The 19,387-nt window shown below is 43.8% G+C and overlaps 1 protein-coding gene across 2 annotated transcripts in view; it reads right to left on the minus strand.

Moving 5' to 3' along the window:
- Positions 1–291: 291 nt before the first annotated feature.
- Positions 292–19,387, minus strand: part of INTS4 (integrator complex subunit 4) — a 121,719-nt gene continuing 102,623 nt past the window's right edge. For both annotated transcript variants that reach the window (XM_047752356.1, XM_047752357.1), the window contains 5 exons: positions 14,399–14,458; positions 10,161–10,320; positions 9,793–9,936; positions 5,284–5,404; positions 292–725 (listed from right to left, as the gene is read on the minus strand). In XM_047752356.1, coding sequence (XP_047608312.1) covers positions 547–725; positions 5,284–5,404; positions 9,793–9,936; positions 10,161–10,320; positions 14,399–14,458 — 664 coding nt within the window. In that variant the 3' untranslated portion in view covers positions 292–546. The remainder of the gene's footprint in view (positions 726–5,283; positions 5,405–9,792; positions 9,937–10,160; positions 10,321–14,398; positions 14,459–19,387) is intronic.

Below are 19,387 nucleotides of genomic sequence, written 5' to 3' on the forward strand. Positions count from 1 at the left end.
TTCAGCTGTTCGTTCAGTCCTTGGCCCAGCTCTGCCTGAGTTAGGAAAGGAGACTCTCAGCAAGATAATGAATGTCTGAGGCTGCTCAGGAACTGCCGATGGTGAAAAAGTACAGCAGTCAAAGCTGCTCTGGAATCGGTCCTGGCAAACTGACTATTCAAGAAATAAGGTTATGGCTTCAATAACCAGTTCTTTGGAAGCGGCTAGAAAATTGGATCTTTGTGTTTCACACCTGAAGAAAGAGGGCCCGTAGCCACACAAATTTCTTTAAGGACCAGGGACTAGAAGAGCTTGTTGTTTTCTCAACTTTATTGGGGGCAGGGCTGGGGAGGTGGGGGTGGGATGGGACAGACTTGAAGGGTTTTGTTTTCTTTTTGTTGTTGTTTTTGTTTTGGCTTCCTTACTACAAAATAATGTGGCCAAGTTTGGTACCCAGGAGATGCTGAGGGTCACATGTTCCTCCTTAGGTCTATGTACCATTTCTGGGTGAAATGCTCCAGGCTTCCGGTTCACTCTGATCCCATGGCTGGAAAGACTGCCTGGGACTCAGCGCCTTGCGGGTTTGGGCATTATGTAAACCTTCACAGGCTTGCTGAAGGGGATGGTGCCTTCGATGCTGGTTTCCACCTGGGGTGACATCTCACCACCCTCAATCCAGGGGGACTTTGGAATGCGTGAACTGGAGTTGTAGGCCAGCAGCAGCCTCACTTCCACCTGGCATGGTTCTAGAAAGAAAGACAAAAAAATATCCTCTGTGACTGGGCAATGCCTAGGAATTAAGATGAAGTGTCAAGAAAAAGCAACATTAAAAATGGAAGCAGGAGGGTTTCAATACCATTTCTTCATCTGTCTGCATCCCATTCTTCCCCCCTTAGCCAACAAAAACACTTTGCCAGCCTGAAATCCTGTGAGCCTATCCCTAAGCCTGCAGATGTGCTTCTGCTTTTCTGCCACTGCCATCTCCTCCTCGGGCCTCCTGGGCTCCCAGTAGTTCAGAGCCATGGCTGCTGAGACAGTCAGAGAGCAAGCTAAAAACCCTTCTTTTTGGAGTTCCCGTCATGGCGCAGTGGTTAACAAATCCGACTAGGAACCATGAGGTTGCGGGTTCAATCCCTGCCCTTGCTCAGTGGGTTGAGGACATGGCATTGCCGTGAGCTGTGATGGAGGTCGCAGACGCAGCTCGGATCCCGAGTTGCTATGGCTCTGGTGTAGGCCAGCGGCTACAGCTCCGATTAGACCCCTAGCCTGATAACCTCCACATGCCACAGGTGTGGCCCTAGAAAAAGGCAAAAAGACAAAAAAATAAAAAAATAAAAACCCTTCTTCCACGGAGGCCTTCCAGTCTCAAGACAGAGAGCCACAAGGTACATGCATGTGGCTGATTCTTGTGCCCAGACAATCACGCCCTTTCTGCACAGGCAATCTCTGGCTCCAGGGGCTGCATGCTCAGTGGACTCTACTGTATTAGTGTAAAAGGAGCCTTTCATTAGGAAACAGTTCTGACAGAAAACTCACTAGTGAACATATTTTAGGGACCTAAAATCATGGCACGGAACCTTCCATTCTTTCATGACATGACATTATGTTACCGATCTGGTGTCTGCAGGTGGCAGCCTCCAGCAAAAATAAACAAGACCTCCCTCAGACTGCTGACTATTTGGTGGAGGAGGCAGAGACAGCTGCAATGGAGCACAGTGTACACTCTGTAAGAAGCAATGAGGAGGGAACACAGGAAGGCCTTGGAATAGAACACCTGCTCTGTGCCGAGCACACAACCCCAAGAGTGCTGACCATGCCACACCACAAAACAAAGACGGTCACAATCCAACAAAGTCCCAAGGCTCTGAGAGGTTCTGAGTGACTGCCCAAATCCACACCAGCGACAGAATTTGAGCTCAGTTCATAAACTAAGCAACTAATCTTTCTATCAACCATGTGGTTTCAATAAAGAAGGAGGAGGGGATTTCAGAAAAACTTAAGGGCAAGTGAAAAGACCCAGAACACCACGAGCGTGGGTGTCCTTCCTTGATTTCCTGCGACTGGGTCATCTCTTTAATTTCCTGAAAGGTGCGAGTATTGAGGAGGTGCCCAAGGCTGAAGAGCTTAGAGGGGAGAATAAGGGCTGGATAGATCTAAATGAACAAGGGCAGAGATCCCAAGACTTCTCAATGCTTCCTCGGACGTCCTCCTAGTCACTTCCAGACTTTTCCCTAAGGAGCAGAACAGAGACTAGATTGCTGTCCTTCAGGAAGCAAGAGGCTGGCAGGCAGCCAGAGCAGCTCAGCCAACCCCAGCGAGCTGTCTCAGCATCATCATTTAATATAGGGCCTCATACCAGCCTTGAGTGTATCTGTGATGAAACGACCACTGCTCTCTGGTACTAGGCTCCAGTATCAGCTCTCCCACTACGCTCTCCTCTCTGGTCCTAGATGGCTACTGCCAACCCAGCAACCACAACCTAGCCCTGGCTCTCACAGCACTTTCAGAAGCCAAACCCTGGTAAGGTCAGAGGACTAAACCCCACCTGGTCATTATGCCTTCCTTTACCAGCATGTGAGCAGAAAGGTAATTCAAGCCACTGCCAACAGAGGAAAGGAGCAGGAAGAGAAAACAAGAGGGAGGCGACAATGGGAGAAAGAGACAAAAAATCAAGGACAAATCATGCAAATGACTTGTTTCACCTGGAAGAATACAGCTTTATAAGTTACGCATTATTACTCCCATCTTAAAGATCAAGTGAGACAGGAGTCCCCGTCATGGCGCAGTGGTTAACGAATCCGACTAGGAACCATGAGGTTGCGGGTTCGATCCCTGCCCTTGCTCAGTGGGTTAAGGATCTGGCGTTGCCATGAGCTGTGGTGTAGGTCACAGACGTGGCTCAGATACCGTGTTGCTGTGGCTCTGGCGTAGGCTAGTGGCTACAGCTTCAATTCGACCCCTAGCCTGGGAACCTCCATATGCCGCGGGAGCAGTCCTAGAAAAGGCAAAAAAAGACAAAAAAAAAGATCAAGTGAGACAGAAAAGTAAAATAACTTTCTCAGGATCACAAGCAAGGCAGAATTTGGAAACCCATCTATGCGTCTCAAAGCTTCTGACCTGGCAGCGTCCCCTCTCCCAGAGGACAGGCTCTCGGCAGGCAGCTGAGGGACCAGATGGAGGAGCCCCTACCACACCAGGCCTCATTTGCTGGATTAGGAGGAAGAAGGTGTGGGCACATTCAGAATGAGAAGACGAGTCACACTAGGGTCCCAAGTCAGGTGGGAGGATGGGATAGTGAAAACACGAGGGATTTGGGAGTTAGGACATCTGAATGCCAGCCTCAGTGCCACCACTCATAAGCAACGTTGGCCTCCACCTATGTGTCTATAAAACAAACAGCAGAATACTAACTCTCACCCCAAAGTTTCCTAAGAATTAAATAAATTTTAATTGCAAATTTTAAATTTTATGTTGGATTTTCACTATTTGTTGAGTCCCTACTACATGTTAGGCACAAGGGACACAGAAGATAGAGGCACTGGGAACACAGAGGAAAGCGAGGTGCTTGCTCCTATGGAACCTACGTCCTAATTGGAAAGTCAGTCAACAAATGAGAAAACATCTGGCACTAGTAAGTGCCGGGCAGAGAATTAAAATAGAGATTTGTAATTGTGATTACATAGAAATCTCTCGGAGGAAGTTATCCTGTATTAATTACAAATCTCCAGGCGCAGGGCAGCCTGAAGTGCAGGCCTGGCCCAGGCCAACAGCACCACTTCCTCTTCGTGACAACTTTATACCAAGTCATCTATACCCACCTAACACCTCTGATAGAGAAAAACCATTAATAAGGGCACTAAATAGTTACTCATGGATTCAAAAACAGTGAAAGAAAGTTCCAGAAGGTTTATTTCTAAGATAAACCAGATTTGGTGGTATTAAACATCTTCTCAAGTAACAACCATGGTTCTGCATCATCTTCAGTGACTTAGGCAACATCACTGAGGTCAATTCTCTCCTACATTTTTGGTTCTGCAGACTGAGCGACTGAGCCTCTTTTTAAAGTTTTCAAAGTAGACTTAGAGGCTTGAAATGTACTGTCACTGCACCTGTATTCTCTCATTTTAATCTTTATAATTAAAGAAAAATATTTAAGTAACCTCCATGTCTTTTTCTTTCTTTCTTTTTTGTCTTTTTAGGGTCGTACCCTGGCATATGGAAGTTCCCAAACTAGGAGTCAAATTGGAGCTGCAGCTGCTGGCCTACACCACAGCCACATCAACGTGGGACCCAAGCCACATCTGCAACACACACCACAGCTCATGGCAACACTGGATCCTTAACCCACTGAGCGAGGCCAGGGATCGAACACACGTTCTCTTATGTTCTAGTTGGAGTCGTTACCGCTAAGCCACAACAGGAACTTCTTAAGTAACCTCCCTGTCTTTTCTCAAATGATCGAGGCTCTACTCAGTCACTGTATGGGGAGCGTAAAGTATAGGAAAAGATCACATTCCTTTGCATCGCCTACAAAGCAGCCCACGTGGGAAGGGAGGGCAGTAACAGTTGTCATTTTAATTGTTTTGGAGGAATGAACTGAACTGTTCACAGACAAAAAGAGTGATTTTAAATTTTTGGTAAGAAATATAAAACTGTTTGGTTTTTAGAGTATTTCTCAGACCTAAATAGTACATTGAGAACCATTATCTTCATTTTGAAAATGCGGAAACAGTAGAAGGGAGTTTGGCTTGTCCAGGGTTATGTGGCAAGTCAGTGGCAAAGTTAGGATAAGAACATCGTTTCCTGATATCCAGCCCAGGGGTCCTTTCTATGAGACTCTTTTCTTTTTTCCTCTCCCAGTCCCCTCACCCCGCCTTTCTTTTTTTCTATCGAGACTCCTTTCTGTTGTAATCTCCTTTTTTATCTTTTTTGGCTGCCTTGTGGCATACGGAGTTCCAGGGCCAGGGATCAGATCCGAGCCACAGTTGCAACCTATACTGCGGCTATGGCAACACCAGATCCTTTAACCCACTGTGAAGGGCCGAGGATCAAACCTACGTCCTGGTGCTGCAGAGATGCTTCTGATCCCACTGTGACACAGCAGGAGCGCCATAATCTCCTTTTTTATCTTCTAAAAGAAATCTTGTGCTTTGTGCAATCAAAGCAATGCAGCCAGTTCGTCTAAATGTGTCCAGTCTGAGCTTTTAAGCTCCTCAAGAAATCAAGTTCAACCCTCAGCAGCCCTGCTTCAATCATATTTTCAAACTGAAAAAAAAACAAATGCCTTGGCCCCTGACTCCTTACCTGTCCAAGCGGTGTGGGAGAGGTACACCTGAGTGATAAGCCGGTGCCGCCCTGGGCCTGGATTCCGGAAGTCTGCGGGCTTAGGGTGGATGATCTGAGCCTGGCCATCTGGATACAAGACCTAAGAGGTGACAGAAATGAGAAACAGAGGCAGAAGAGCCATGAGCTTTTAACAAAACTGTTGGTGACTTCTGCTGTGAACCCGAAAACAGGAGGAAAAGAAGACATTTTAGCCTTCATAAGAAACTGCTCCTGGAAGGAAAGACAACACTGCCGACATCTCTCTACCCCCTCCCCAGTACAGAGCAGTGAATGACAAATGTCTCCTGATTCCTGGTGAATGAGTAACAGGAATAAAGTGCCTCTATTAAGTACATGGATAAGTTAAAATACTAATCTCAGTGTGAAAAGCCTTTTTTGCAGGCACCCCCATCAGGATGACTCTCCCTCCCCAGCTCTGAATCACATCACCATGGCCCAGCATCCATCACCAACTACCAAGCATTAGAATAATTCTCAAACTCTCCACTAGACCATAGGCAGTTAGGAAGCTGTTTATCTCTTTCTATGAGGACAGAGTTCAATGAAGGAACTGCTCAAATCCCTGGCCAGTTCTTCAAATCTCACAAACTGAGAAATAGCTCTCCTCCAGCACCCAGGGGAGCCTCACAGGTATCCGTGAATAAGGCCTCTTACACTGAACAGTGTACAAATGAGTCAAATGAAGAAATGAAGCATATCCTAGAAACATAAAAGACCTGGGCTACAGGAATATACTGATAAGGATCAAGTAGGGACCATACAGGACTTTCAACTATGGAACTCTGGGGAGGCATGTTGCAGACCACCTGTTCCCCTCCCCCCAAAAAAATCCCCAAAAAACCAAAAACTGGTATTCATGGGCCCTACTCACAGGATTCTGATTTTTTTTTTGTCTTTTTGCTATTTCTTTGGGCCCCTCCTGCGGTATATGGAGGTTCCCAGGCTAGGGGTTGAAATCAGAGCTACAGCTGCCGGCCTACGCCACAGCCACAATGACTCAGGATCTGCACCACGTTTGCGACCTACACCACAGCTCACAGCAACTCGGGATCCTTAACCCACTGAACAAGGCCAGAGATCAAACCCGAATCCTCATGGATACTAGTCAGATTCGTAACCTGCTGGGCCACAAAGGGAACTCTCTCAACACTTTCTAAATAATTATAAAGTGCCACTAGGGTGGAGAACTGCTAAAATTTGGGGGGGTTGGGAGAGGCAAAAAAACTGCAGCACAACTGCACAGCCAGCTCAGAATCAGTTCTCTGTAGGTCTCATGATTATAATTTCTGCTGGGAAGCCAGAGGTTTTTTTCCTCTACTGTCACTGCAGGCAAATATTACCACCTCCAGGGCCTGATTCATCCTTACTTTCTTCCAGGAAGCTGCCTCTGCCTGCTCCACACTATTTTTCTGTACTTACTGCCAGTGCCTACATCCTTTCCATTCAGATTCCTTCTGCCTGGAATACCTTTTAGCCTTTATCCTTTCTTTCTTTCTTTTTTTAAATGGCCACACTTGCAGCATTTGGACATTCCTGTATCACGGAGTGAATCCAAGCTGCAGATGTGACCTCCGCCACTGTAATCGGATTCTTTTTTTTTTTTTGTCTTTTTGTCTTTTTTGTTGTTGTTGTTGCTATTTCTTGGGCCGCTCCCGCGGCATATGGAGGTTCCCAGGCTAGGGGTCCAATCGGAGCTGTAGCCACCGGCCTACGCCAGAGCCACAGCAACGCGGGATCCGAGCCGCGTCTGCAACCTACACCGCAGCTCACGGCAACGCCGGATCGTTAACCCACTGAGCAAGGGCAGGGACCGAACCCGAAACCTCATGGTTCCTAGTCGGATTCGTTAACCACTGCACCACGACGGGAACTCCTTTTTTTTTTTTTTTTTTTAAATTATAGTTGGTTTACTATGTTCTGTCAATTTCTGCTATACAGCAAAGTGACCCAGTTATTATACATTCTTTTTCTCATATTAATTTTTTATATCATGTTCTATCACAAGTGATTGGATATAGTTCCCTGTCTATACAGCAGGACCTCACTGCTTATCCATTCTAACTGTAATAGTTTGCATCTATGCAGATTCTTAACCCACTGTGCCACAGCAGGAACTCCCCTTATCCTTTACTTCTGATCATCCTTTCAGACTTTATCCACGCGTGGACATATGCTAATTCATGAGTGTGTGTATCTATCTACCTATCTATATGTTGCGGAAAATTTTTTTTTTTGTCTTTTGTCTTTTTTTGAGGGCTGCACCCGGCAGCATATGGAGGTTCCCAGGCTAGGGGTCTAATCAGAGCTGTAGCTGCCGGACTACACCACAGCCCATAGCAACGCTGGATCCTTAATCCACTGAGCGAGGCCAGGGATCAAATGCTCAACCTCATGGTTCCTAGTCGGATTCGTTTCTGCTGTGCCGCGACAGGAACTCTCAGAATTTTTTAAAGTAGCCCAAAACTGGAAATAACTCTGTGGGGGAGGAAAAAAATAATCTCCCCTTTAACCTGCTAGGTTCTTGGCTAAGACCCCACCGTAATGAAAGACAGATTAACAGGAGAAAAACAAACATAAGTTTAATGACAAATATGTCTCCTGTATACATGGGAGAGACCCAGGGAAACTGAAAAACTCCCTGAAATTGCCCAAGCCATCACCTTAAATACCAGCTGCAGCTAAAGACAAAAGGAAGATGTTGAAGAGGGAGGGAACCTGTTATGAGGGTTATAAGGTAAAACGCAGTGGACAAGGGAAGGTTGTTATGCAAATTTAAGTTGGTACCCTCTCCATTGATATGAGTTCCTAAGATTTCCCTTATAAATATCAATTTCCCTCACTAAAGGGCAACTTCTATGCTGTTCTCAGGGGTTCTACTATGTCAACCCCTCTCAGAAATAACCATTCCCAAATAATCCTTAGGTCAAGGACAGTTGTTTTGGAAGTGGTGTATTCTGTTCCCTGTCATTCCTGCCTTTGAAACTTCACAATCCAGAAGAGGCTAAGAAGCTTCAAAATCCAGAAGCTGAGTCAGTAGACTGGTCCATTATTTCACTGAACCAGTCTCTCAGTCTTGAGAACAGGTCAGGTTATTTCAACAACTGTGTCTCATTTCAGGAGGGAGGCAGTGTGGCAGGTGGGATCCCAAAATTAGATCTATACTGTGCAAGTAATCAGGTATATAAGAAGAAGCCATAATTTCTTTTTTTTTTTTTTTTGCTTTTTAGGGCCATGGAGGTTCCCAGGCTAGGGGTCCAATCAGAGCTATAGCTGCCAGCCTACACCACAGCCGCAACAACACCAGATCTGAGCTGCTTCTGTGATGTACACCACAGCTCACAGCAAGGCCAGGGATCAACCCTGCATCCTCTTGGATCCTAGTCAGGTTCGTTAACCACTGAGCCACAACAGAAACTCCCAGAAGCCATAATATTCTTAACTCATCCTGTGCCGGTCTGAACTGATGACTGAACTGTTTTACAACTTCCAGTCCATCTGTCCATCTCTCACTGAAAGTAAGCATCCTGAGGACAGGGATTCTGACATACTTGTGTAGAACTTAGTATGTGCAACAGAGTAAGCATTCCCACATGGATGAAAGGATGGATGGGCAAATGGGTAGGACTCTTTATAGGACTTAATTAACTATTAAATTGATTGAAGACTATTAATTTGATTATTTATTGCGCCTCTCATGTGTCTCTAGTATTTGTATCTAACTTGGGAATGCTCCAAAGTGACAGCTTTTTCCTACCCATAAATTTTATTCACCAAGCTGACTCACCCATAGTCTGAAAGAGACTCATGTATTAGTTTGGTTGTAGCCCTGAAAATGCCAAGTCTTAGCTCACATTATAAGAATAGAAGATGCCCTGTCATTTAGTGAACCCTTATGGGGTACCAGGGACTTTATATACATAATCTCATTTCCTTTTTTATTTTTTTTTTGTCTTTTGTTGTTGTTGTTATTGTTGTTGTTGCTATTTCTTGGGCCGCTCCCGCGGCATATGGAGGTTCCCAGGCTAGGGGTCTAATCAGAGCTGTAGCCACCGGCCTACGCCAGAGCCACAGCAACGCGGGATCCGAGCCGCGTCTGCAACCTACACCACAGCTCACGGCAACGCCGGATCGTTAACCCACTGAGCAAGGGCAGGGACCGAACCCGCAACCTCATGGTTCCTAGTCGGATTCGTTAACCACTGCGCCACGACGGGAACTCCCCATAATCTCATTTCAATGTCAACTATCCCTATTTGTCAGGAATAGAGTCTGAGGTTCTGAATTTAACCTGTTCCAATCCATACTCAGCAGCAGAGCTGCGATTCACGCCCAGGCTCTTTTCCTTAAAAACCCATCTCTTCTCTCTCCCCACTTTCCGTCTCTCAGGTAGAGATTACGCGGGTGCTCAAGTTTAAAGTGTCAACACAGTCAGTTCAGAAGCCCCATGGGGACCAAAACCTGACAGACCTGGACCTTCACAGTGCTCTGAGGATCCTGCACGTGCTCCAGGGTTGCGTCGACATCCAGGGCCACCACCAACCCAGATGTGAATCGCAAAGGGTTGTCTGACTCACCCGCTGGCTCGATAATGGTGGCTGAGGCTTTGTGGATCTGCAAGCAAGAAGAAAATAGGATTCTAAAGCCAAGCTATTCCTCGGCAACAAAACAAGACCCTGCCTTTCTGACTCCTTAGCTAATGGGTGGATATACGGGAGCCAATCCAAGGAAAGGCCCTAATCCAGCTGCTCCATGGGTCAAAGAGGATCACCAAAGTGAGCAGTTTTGACTCTTCGGACGGACGGACTTAGCTGAAGGGGGAGGACACAGACACCGACCTGCTCTGGAAGGGGGAGGTGCAGAAAGGTACACTGCCGAAGCATGGTGTGCAGAATTTTGACCACTTCTGCAGGTTTGGACGTCATGAGTCGGGGCATGAGGTCAAGAAGTTTGTCCACAAAGCTGTCCTGCAAGTGGGGCAGATCAGCGATGAAACACCTGAAGGAGCAAAGAGAAGCAACTATGACAGTCATTCACCACAGGCTGAGCCCCAAACATCTGCCAAGCCCTGAAGGGGTAAAAAGGATGAACTAGAGAAGTTCACGGCTCCTGAGGAAGCCATGGACCTAGATAATTATGCTGTAGTGACATGACCATAACCTTGTTGATTAATTATGTATTAATGTTTATTATTTTTTAATTTTTAAGAGCCACACCTATGGCATATACAAGTTCCCAGGCTAGGGGTAGAATTGAAGCTGCAGCTGCCAGCCTACGCCACAGCCGCAGCAACACCAGATCCGAGCTGCGTCTGCGACCTACACCACAGTTCACAGGAATGCTGGATCCTTAACCCACTGATCAGGGCCAGGGATCGATCCCACAACCTCATGGATACTGGTCAGGTTCATTACTGCTGAGCCACAATGGGAACTCCCTAATTTATTTTTATTAAAGTATAGTTGATTTACAATGTTGTGGCAATTTCCGCTAAACAACAAAGTGACCCAGTCTTACATATATATATATACACACATTCCATTTCTTTTTTTATTTTTATTTTTTATTTTTTGGCCATTTTTTGGGCCGCTCCCGCGGCATATGGAGGTTCCCAGGCTAGGGGTCCAATCGGAGCTGTAGCCGCCAGCCTACGCCAGAGCCACAGCAACGCAGGATCCGAGCCGCGTCTGCAACCTACACCGCAGCTCACGGCAACGCCAGATTGTTAACCCACTGAGCAAGGGCAGGGACCGAACCTGAAATCTCATGGTTCCTAGTCGGATTCGTTAACCACTGCGCCACGACGGGAACTCCACATTCCCTTTCTTTTTTTTCTTTTTTTTTTTTTGTCTTTTTGTGATTTCTTGGGCCCCTCCTGCGGCATATGGAGGTTCCCAGACTAGGGGTCTAATTGGAGCTGTTGCTGCCAGCCTACGCCAGAGCCACAGCAACGCAGGATCCGAGCCGCATCTGCAACCTACACCACAGCTCACGGCAATGCCAGATCGTTAACCCACTGAGCAAGGCCAGGGATCGAACCCGCAACCTCATGGTTCCTAGTCGGATTCGTTAACCACTGCACCACGATGGGAACTCCACATTCCCTTTCTTATATCATCTTCCGTCATGGTCTATCCCAAGATAGCCTTGTTTATTAAATATCTATATGGGCCAGGCATCTTCTTAAGTGTTCTTCACTATCTTATTTAATCCCCCCAGCAATCCTGTGTATTAGTAGAATTATTATTATCATATTACAGATTCATTAATTTAACAAATGTATCTTTAGGACTTACAAAGCACTGGGGACATAACAGTGAGCAAAAGAAAAGAATACAGCTGTCTTGGAGTTCCCGTTATGGCGCAGTGGAAATGAATCTGACTAGTATCCATGAAGACTCAGGCTGGATCCCTGGCCTCGCTCAGTGGGTTAAGGATCCAGCATTCCATGAAGTGCGACGTAGGTCAGAGAAGCAGCTCCGATCTGGTGTTGCTGTGGCTGTGGCATAGGCAAGCAGCTATAACTGTGATTCAAATCCTAGCCTGGCAATCTCCATATGTCACAGGTACGGCCCTAAAAAAAGACCAAAAAAAAAAAAAGAAAGAAAGAAAGAAAACAGCTGTCTTAATGGAGTTTATAATCACTGACAGGAACACTGAGGCTCAGAGAGGATAATGTTGCACTAAGGCTTAAAAAAAGGTAAGTAACTTACTCCTGGCTCTGACTGATTACACAATATTTTGTTTTGTTTAAGGGGACAGTTGAAAAATATTTCACTGAGGGGGTGATATCAGTTCAGTTACTTTGATATACAGTGAAAATTAACATTGTAAATCAACTATATTTCAATACAACTTAAAAAAAAGAATAGGTAGCTCTAAACAACAAATGAAAACTGTGGCAAATCAGAGCTATCACCTTTCTGAAAAATCTCATCTCAATTGTGCAAAAACAGACTCTCCACCTTAAAGTATCTAAAACCGTGTATAACTAAATTAGTTTGCTGTACACCAGAAACTTACACAACATTGTAAACCAACTATACTTCAATTAAAAAAAAATTTTTAAACCCAAAGACATGGGAGCTCCTGTCATGGCTCAGTAGTTACCGAATCTAACATCCGTGAGGACACAGATTGGATCCCTGGCCTTGTTCAGTGGGCTAAGGATGCAGAGCTGCCGTGAGCTGTGGTGTAGGTCGCAGACACAGCAAGGATCCTGCGTTGCTGTGGCTGTGGCATAGGCCAACAGCTACAGCTCCAATTGGACCTCTAGCCTGGGAACCTCCATATGCCATGGGTGTGGCACTAAAAAGCAAAAAACAAAAAACCCAAAAGACATGGACTTCACTGAAATTTAAGTCACAGTCTTAGTCAAGTTAGATGGTATCATTTATTAGAGAGCAGCCCCTATTGATAAAGGGTGGTATTGCAACTCAGCCCTATTATAGGAAGCTATTCATCTCCCAAAAGAAAAAAAAAACTTGAGAAGTACAGTCACACAAACCTGTACCATCAGGTTTGGTAAAGTTCATGGTAGTACGAACAAGAAGTGGAAGAATGAAGTATTGGACTTAACAGCATTAGACTATATAATCCTATAAATGCCTTCTTTCCAGTATTATTATCACTAGCACACTACAAGTCTGGTAACTACTTTGACTCTTATGGCTTCACCAAGACTTCCATTCATCAACTGCATCTGTTTTAGCCAATTTACTTCATAAAGAATTCTGAGAAAACATATCTAGGCCACAAAATAAAAGCTACCTGTAGAACTGATACAAATTTTTGTTATAGAGAATACGCAAGTTTAAGAACCATGGTGAAAAAAATAGGTCATGATTTTTCAAAAGATTTTGAGTTCTTGGAGCTCCCCTTGTGGCGCAGTGCTTAACGAATCCGACTAGGAACCAGGAGGTTGTGGATTCAGTCCCTGGCCTTGCTCAGTGGGTTAAGGATCCAGCATTGCTGTGAGCTGTGGTGTAGGTCATAGACTCGGCTCAGATTCTGTGTTGCTGTGGCTCTGGTGTAGACTGGCAGCTATAGCTCCAATTAGAATCCTAGCCTGGGAACTCCATATGCCGTGGGAGTAGCCCTAGAAAAGGCAAAAAAAAAAAAAAAAAGATTTTGAGTTCTTACTTGTTTTCTTCTGGCCCAGCTGAGTGCTGAATCACAATAATTCCCGATGTATATTCCTGTTGTATATTTAGCTAACTTAAGAAGTTTATAGGAGTTCCCGTTGTGGCAAAACAAAAATGAATCCAACGAGGAACTAGGAGATTGCAAGTTCAATCCCTGGCCTTGCTCAGTGGGTTATGGATCTGGCATTGCTGTGAGCTGTGGTGTAGGTCACAGACATGGCTCAGATCTGGCATAGGCCAGCAGCTATAGCTCCAATTAGACCCCCTAGTCTTGGAACCTCCATATGTCACAGGTGTGGCCCTAAAAAGACAAAAGACAAAAAAAAAAAAGAAGTCAATATACAAGTAAAGAAAATACAGTTATCTAGAGTTCCTGTTGTGGCTCAGCAGTAAGCAAACCCAACTAGTATCCATGAGGACACAGGTTCGATCCCTGGCCTTGCTCACTGGGTCAAGGATCTGGCATTGCTCTGAGCTGTGGGGTAGACGGCAGATGCAGTTCAGATCTTGCATTGCTGTAGCTGTGGTGTAGGCCAGCTGTAGCTCCAATTTGACCCCTAGCCTGGGAACTTTCATATGCTGCAGGTATGTCCCTAAAAAGACAAGACAACAAAAAAAAAAAAAAAAGAGAGAGAGAGAAAACTACAGTTATCTCTCAGAATCTGTGAGGAACTGGTTCCAGGACCTTTTGCGGACACCAAAATCCATGGTTGCTCAAGTCCTTTATATAATATGGAATAGTAGAGTGGGGGCCCTCTGTGTCCATGAATGCAGAACCCATGGATACCGAGGGTCACCTGTATACAAATTAGGTCATGCTGCATGCATAACAACAGCTTGGTTGCTATTCTGCCTGTGATCACTCTTGCTTCACTATAAGTACTATTCTCTGCATATCTAAGATTTAATAAGCTAGGTGATGAAATACTTACCTCTGAAAAAAATCCACTTCCTGTAAAAATTTTTCACACATCCCAAACAAAGGGTCAACTCTGTTGAAAAGAAAAAACAAAACAAACAAAAACCCATGTAATTTGCTTGTGAAATTTGAGAAGTGGGCAGTTAGGACCAAAGTCCCAGAAACCTAAACCCACATGAGAAGACAATGAACATATTACACTGTAAAAATTATCTCTAACAGAAATAGACGACTTCTAATGCACCTACAGGGAAATATTTGCCAGGATCCCAAGACCCAATATTTTAACTGCAGTGGTCATACGGCTCAATGAATTTTCAAAATAAAAGCCTATCACAGGCCACCTGGCACCAGATTCAGTAAGGATTGACAGAAGCATAGCTGACAGGCAGTGCAGTGTCACTTTCTTCCCTCTGCAGGAGTCCTTGCAGCAGCCCATCCAGCAGTCCACATAGCTGTGTGGGAGCTTTGACCTTGCCACTGACAGCTCAGGTTCAAGGAAATGAGATCTACATCAGTTGAATGTGGAACCCATATTCACTTAGAAGCCTCATGCTCCATAGGCGCTAATATCTCTTGAAGTAACTGATAGGCATAACCTTCTAGGGTCCCCACGGGGATATGCTCAGTTATAAGAATCACTGCGTTCAGTGATGTCCCAAGCTATAGCGTCTGCGTGAGGTATTTACAGTTCACACACAGTTCCTACTAGTCTACATGCAACTTTCTCAGATACCATTTTTACTATAACAGTGTTGTTACCTAGTACTAAGAGTTGCTGCTCTCATGTTTTCTGGGAACAGATCTGGAAACCAAATTTTCATGCAAAAGGGGGAAAGGTTTTGTTACTTTTCACTCAAACACAGATTATATTCTTTCCTCTCTATCTTGGCTCCCTTGGCCTCAAGTACTGACAGTATTCCATTTCTATAAAAATCTGACCACTTACCCAAATAATACAGGTGACATGCTGGGCCAATGCAATTTACAATAATACAACAGATTTTTCCTTTGATCTTTGCACATTTTATTTCTTAAAATTTCCACATGAAACATTCCATTTATTTTCATTAGTATATTGTTAATTGGTGCTTCCATCGTGGCGGAGCAGAAACGAATCCGACTAGGAACCATGAGGTTGCAGGTTCAATCCCTGGCCTTGCTCAGTGTGTTAAACATCTGGCTTTGTGGTGTAGGTCACAGATGCAACTCAGATCTGGCACTGCTGTGGCTGTGGTGTAGGCCAGCAGCTGTAGCTCCGATTAGACCCCTAGCCTGGGAACCTCCATATGCCGTGGGTGTGGCCCTAAAAAGTAAAAAAAGAAAAAGAAAATATATTGTTAATTGAAGGAATAAAGTTCAGTGAAAGAAAAAAAAACAAATACTCTTTCCTTATATAAAATCATGTGAGATGGGAGAACATATCTGTAAATGAGATGACCAACAAGGGATTAATCTCCAAAATATACAAATAGCTCATGCAGCTCAATATAAAAAAAAATTTAAAAATTTAAAAGAGCAGGAGTTCCCGTCATGGCTCAGCAGTTAGCGAACCTGACTAGCATCCATGAGGATGTGGTTCGATCCCTGGCCTTGCTCAGTGGGTTAAAGATCCAGCATTGCCGTGAACTGTGGTGTAGGTTGCAGATGCAGCTCGGATCCCGAGTTGCTGGGGGTGTGGTGTAGGCCAGCAGCTATAGCTCCGATTAGACCACTACCTGGTAACCTCCATATGCCTCGAGTGTGGCCCTAAAACAAAGACAAAAGACAAAAAAAATAAAATAAAATAAGCAGAAGACCTAAATAGACATTTCTCCAAAGAAGACCTACAGATGGCCAAAAAAGCACATCTCCAAAAAATGTTCAACATCACTATTATTAGAGAAATGCAAATCAAACCTACAATAAGGTATTACCTCATACTGCTCAGAATGGTCATCATCAAAAAGTCTACAAATAATAATAGATAGAGTGTAGAGAAAAGGGAACTCCTCCTACACCACTAGGTGGGAATGTAAATTGGCACAACCATTATGGAAAACAGTATGGAGGTTTCTCAAAAGACTAAAAATAGAACTACTATATGATCCAGCAATCCTACTCCTGGGCATATATCCAGAAAAGATAAAACTCTAATTTGAAAAGACTGATGCATACCAGTGTTTACAGCAGCACTACTTACAGTAATAGCCAAGACACGGAAGCAACCTAAATGTCCATCGAAAGAGGAAAGGACAAAGAAGATGAGGTACATATATATATGATGGAATACTACTCAGCCATGAAAAAGGATGAAATAATGCTATCTGCAGAAACATGGATGGACCTATAGATTATCATACTGAGTGAAATAAGTCAGACAAAGACAAATATCGTATGATAGCACTTGCAGGTGGAATCTAAAAAAAAATGATACCAATGAACCTATTTACAAAACAGAAGCAAACTTGCAGATTTCAAAAACAAATTTATGGTTACCCAAGGGGAAAGGTAGGAGGGATAAACCAGGATCTGGGGATTACCATATATACACTACTCTATATAAAATAAATAGTCACCAAGAACCTACTTTATAGCACAGGGAACTCTACTCAATATTCTGTAATAACCTATATGGGAAAAGAATCTAAAAAAGAAAGGATATATGTACATGCATAACTGAATCATTTTCCTATTCACCTGAAACTAACACAACATTGTAAATCAACTACACTCCAATATAAAATAAAAATTAAATTGAAAAAATAGTAAAGTCGATGACCAAAAAAATAGCGAGGAAATGGGCATTCCCATGGTAGCTCAGTGGTAACAATCCCTGACTAGTATCCATGAGGACATGAGTTCGATTCCTGCCCTCACTCAGTGAGTTAAGGGTCTGGCGTTGTTGCTCTGGTGTAGGTCAGCAGCTACAGCTCCAATTCGACCCCTAGCCTGGGAACTTCCAAATGCCACAGACACAGCCCTAAAAAGACAAAAAAAAAAAAAGTGACAGAATGGTATCAAGGTTCCTAATAACCTAGCTGAGTCTTTCTACTAAATTGTAAGCTCCATGAGAGAAGAGACTTGGTTTGCTTCATCAGGTATCTCCAGACACAAGCAGCTATTCAATAAATATTGGTTGAATGGATAAATGATAAATGGCAAATGAAAATTTATAAGCAACAATAATTCCTTTCCCTAAAAACCCAAATAGCACTTGCAACTTTCTGAACTCTGACAAATCATCAGAGGTAGAAGTGCAATCTGACGGTAAGGTTAACCAAGCAAAGACCACCAAGGCCAGAAAGGAGGCCTTCACCTAAGCAGAGGCTGAAATGAAAGCAATTTGGCCAAGTGGTACCTTTTTTGGTTTACTTATATAGAACCAGTTTTGAGAATTTCCAAGCATTAAAATACAAAAAGATTTGGAAACTCTTCCCAACCCCCAAAACAGAGTAGGTAGTCTCAGGTACATGGTACATGAAGTAGAACCCCCACTTTCAATGTAAAAATAAAGTCAGCTAAGGGAAACCAAACACTGACTTATAGCTCTCCAGGAAGCCTATACAATTGCCAATTTAAACTAGTCTAGACTTTCATTTATAAGGATGAAAAGACAATGGAAAATTACTAGATGTTATAAGGACAATCAGGAACTATAAAGGAGGCTAAGCAGGGCTCAATGAGATAAAGTCAAGGCAAGAGAGCAAAGAAAACATTATTTTTAATTCTAATAAATTAACCTCAGTGAGATTTAAGAGACTTAAAAGGATAAAGCAAGAAACACAGCTACTAAAAAGGTACAAAGAAGAAAGCACACTTGAAGGAAATTCCTGTTGTGGCTCAGTGGTTAATGAACTCAACGAGCATCCATGAAGATGTGGGTTTGATCCGTGGCCTTGCTCAGTGCGTTAAGGATCTGGTGTTGCCATAAGCTGTGGTGTAGGATGCAGATGCGGCTGGGATCCCACGTTGCTGTGGCTGTGGCATAGGCCAGCAGCTACAGCTCCAATTGGACCCCTAGCCTGGGAACCTCCATATGCCACGGTTGCAGCTCTTAAAAGATCAAAAAAAAAAAAAAAAGAAAAGCAAGCAAGCACACTTGGAAATAAAAATACAATGACATCAACTCAACAAAGAAAGAAATGAATGAAAAATGATGAAAACCGGCACCCGTAAATTTTTAAAAACAGTATAGTGAGGAGTTTACTTAGAATATAAAGGAGAAAAAGAAACTGAAATTAGATAAAAGATAAGATATAGGGAAAATCCAGAAGATACAATATCCAGTATAAGAGACTGGAGTGGATGGAAGAAGGGGTAATTAAAGAAATAATGGAGGAAAAAAAAATCCCTGAGATAAAATAGAGCTGAGACTTCAAAGTCTCACTAAAGGTCAGTAAGAACAATGAAACACATACCTAGACATATCCTGGTGAAAATTTCTCAATTCTATAAAGAAAAGGAAAAATTTACAGCTTTGGGCCATGAAAAATAAGCCACATACAAAGGAAAGAGATCCAGACTAACATCAAACATCCTAACCATAATATTAAATACTAAAATTAGGCAACAGAGCAGTATTTACAGAGTTCTGGAAAAATTTCACTTACATATGAAAACATAAGATAAGGCAGTTTTATTTTTTTTATTTATTTATTTTTGCTTTTTAGGGCCACATTTGCAGCATATGGAGGTTCCCAGGCTAGGGTCCAATCGGGGCTATAGACGCTGGCCTACACCACAGGCACAGCAATGCCAGATCCTTAACCCACTGAACAAGGCGAGGGATCAAACCTGCAACCTCATCGTTCCTAGTCGGATTCATTTCTGCTGTGTGAGCATACTTCTTATACACCTATTCTGAAAAACAATGAGTAGCGAATGTGCTCCAGTTGGATTGATAGTGAATTAGAAAAACGAATTTTATTTTTTTTTCTAGGGCCGCATCCATGGCACATGGAGGTTCCCAGACCAGGGGTCCAATCAGGGCTGAAGCCACCAGCTTGCGCCAAGGCCACAG

Source organism: Phacochoerus africanus, chromosome 11, assembly GCF_016906955.1.
Source record: "Phacochoerus africanus isolate WHEZ1 chromosome 11, ROS_Pafr_v1, whole genome shotgun sequence".
NCBI lineage: Eukaryota > Metazoa > Chordata > Mammalia > Artiodactyla > Suidae > Phacochoerus > Phacochoerus africanus.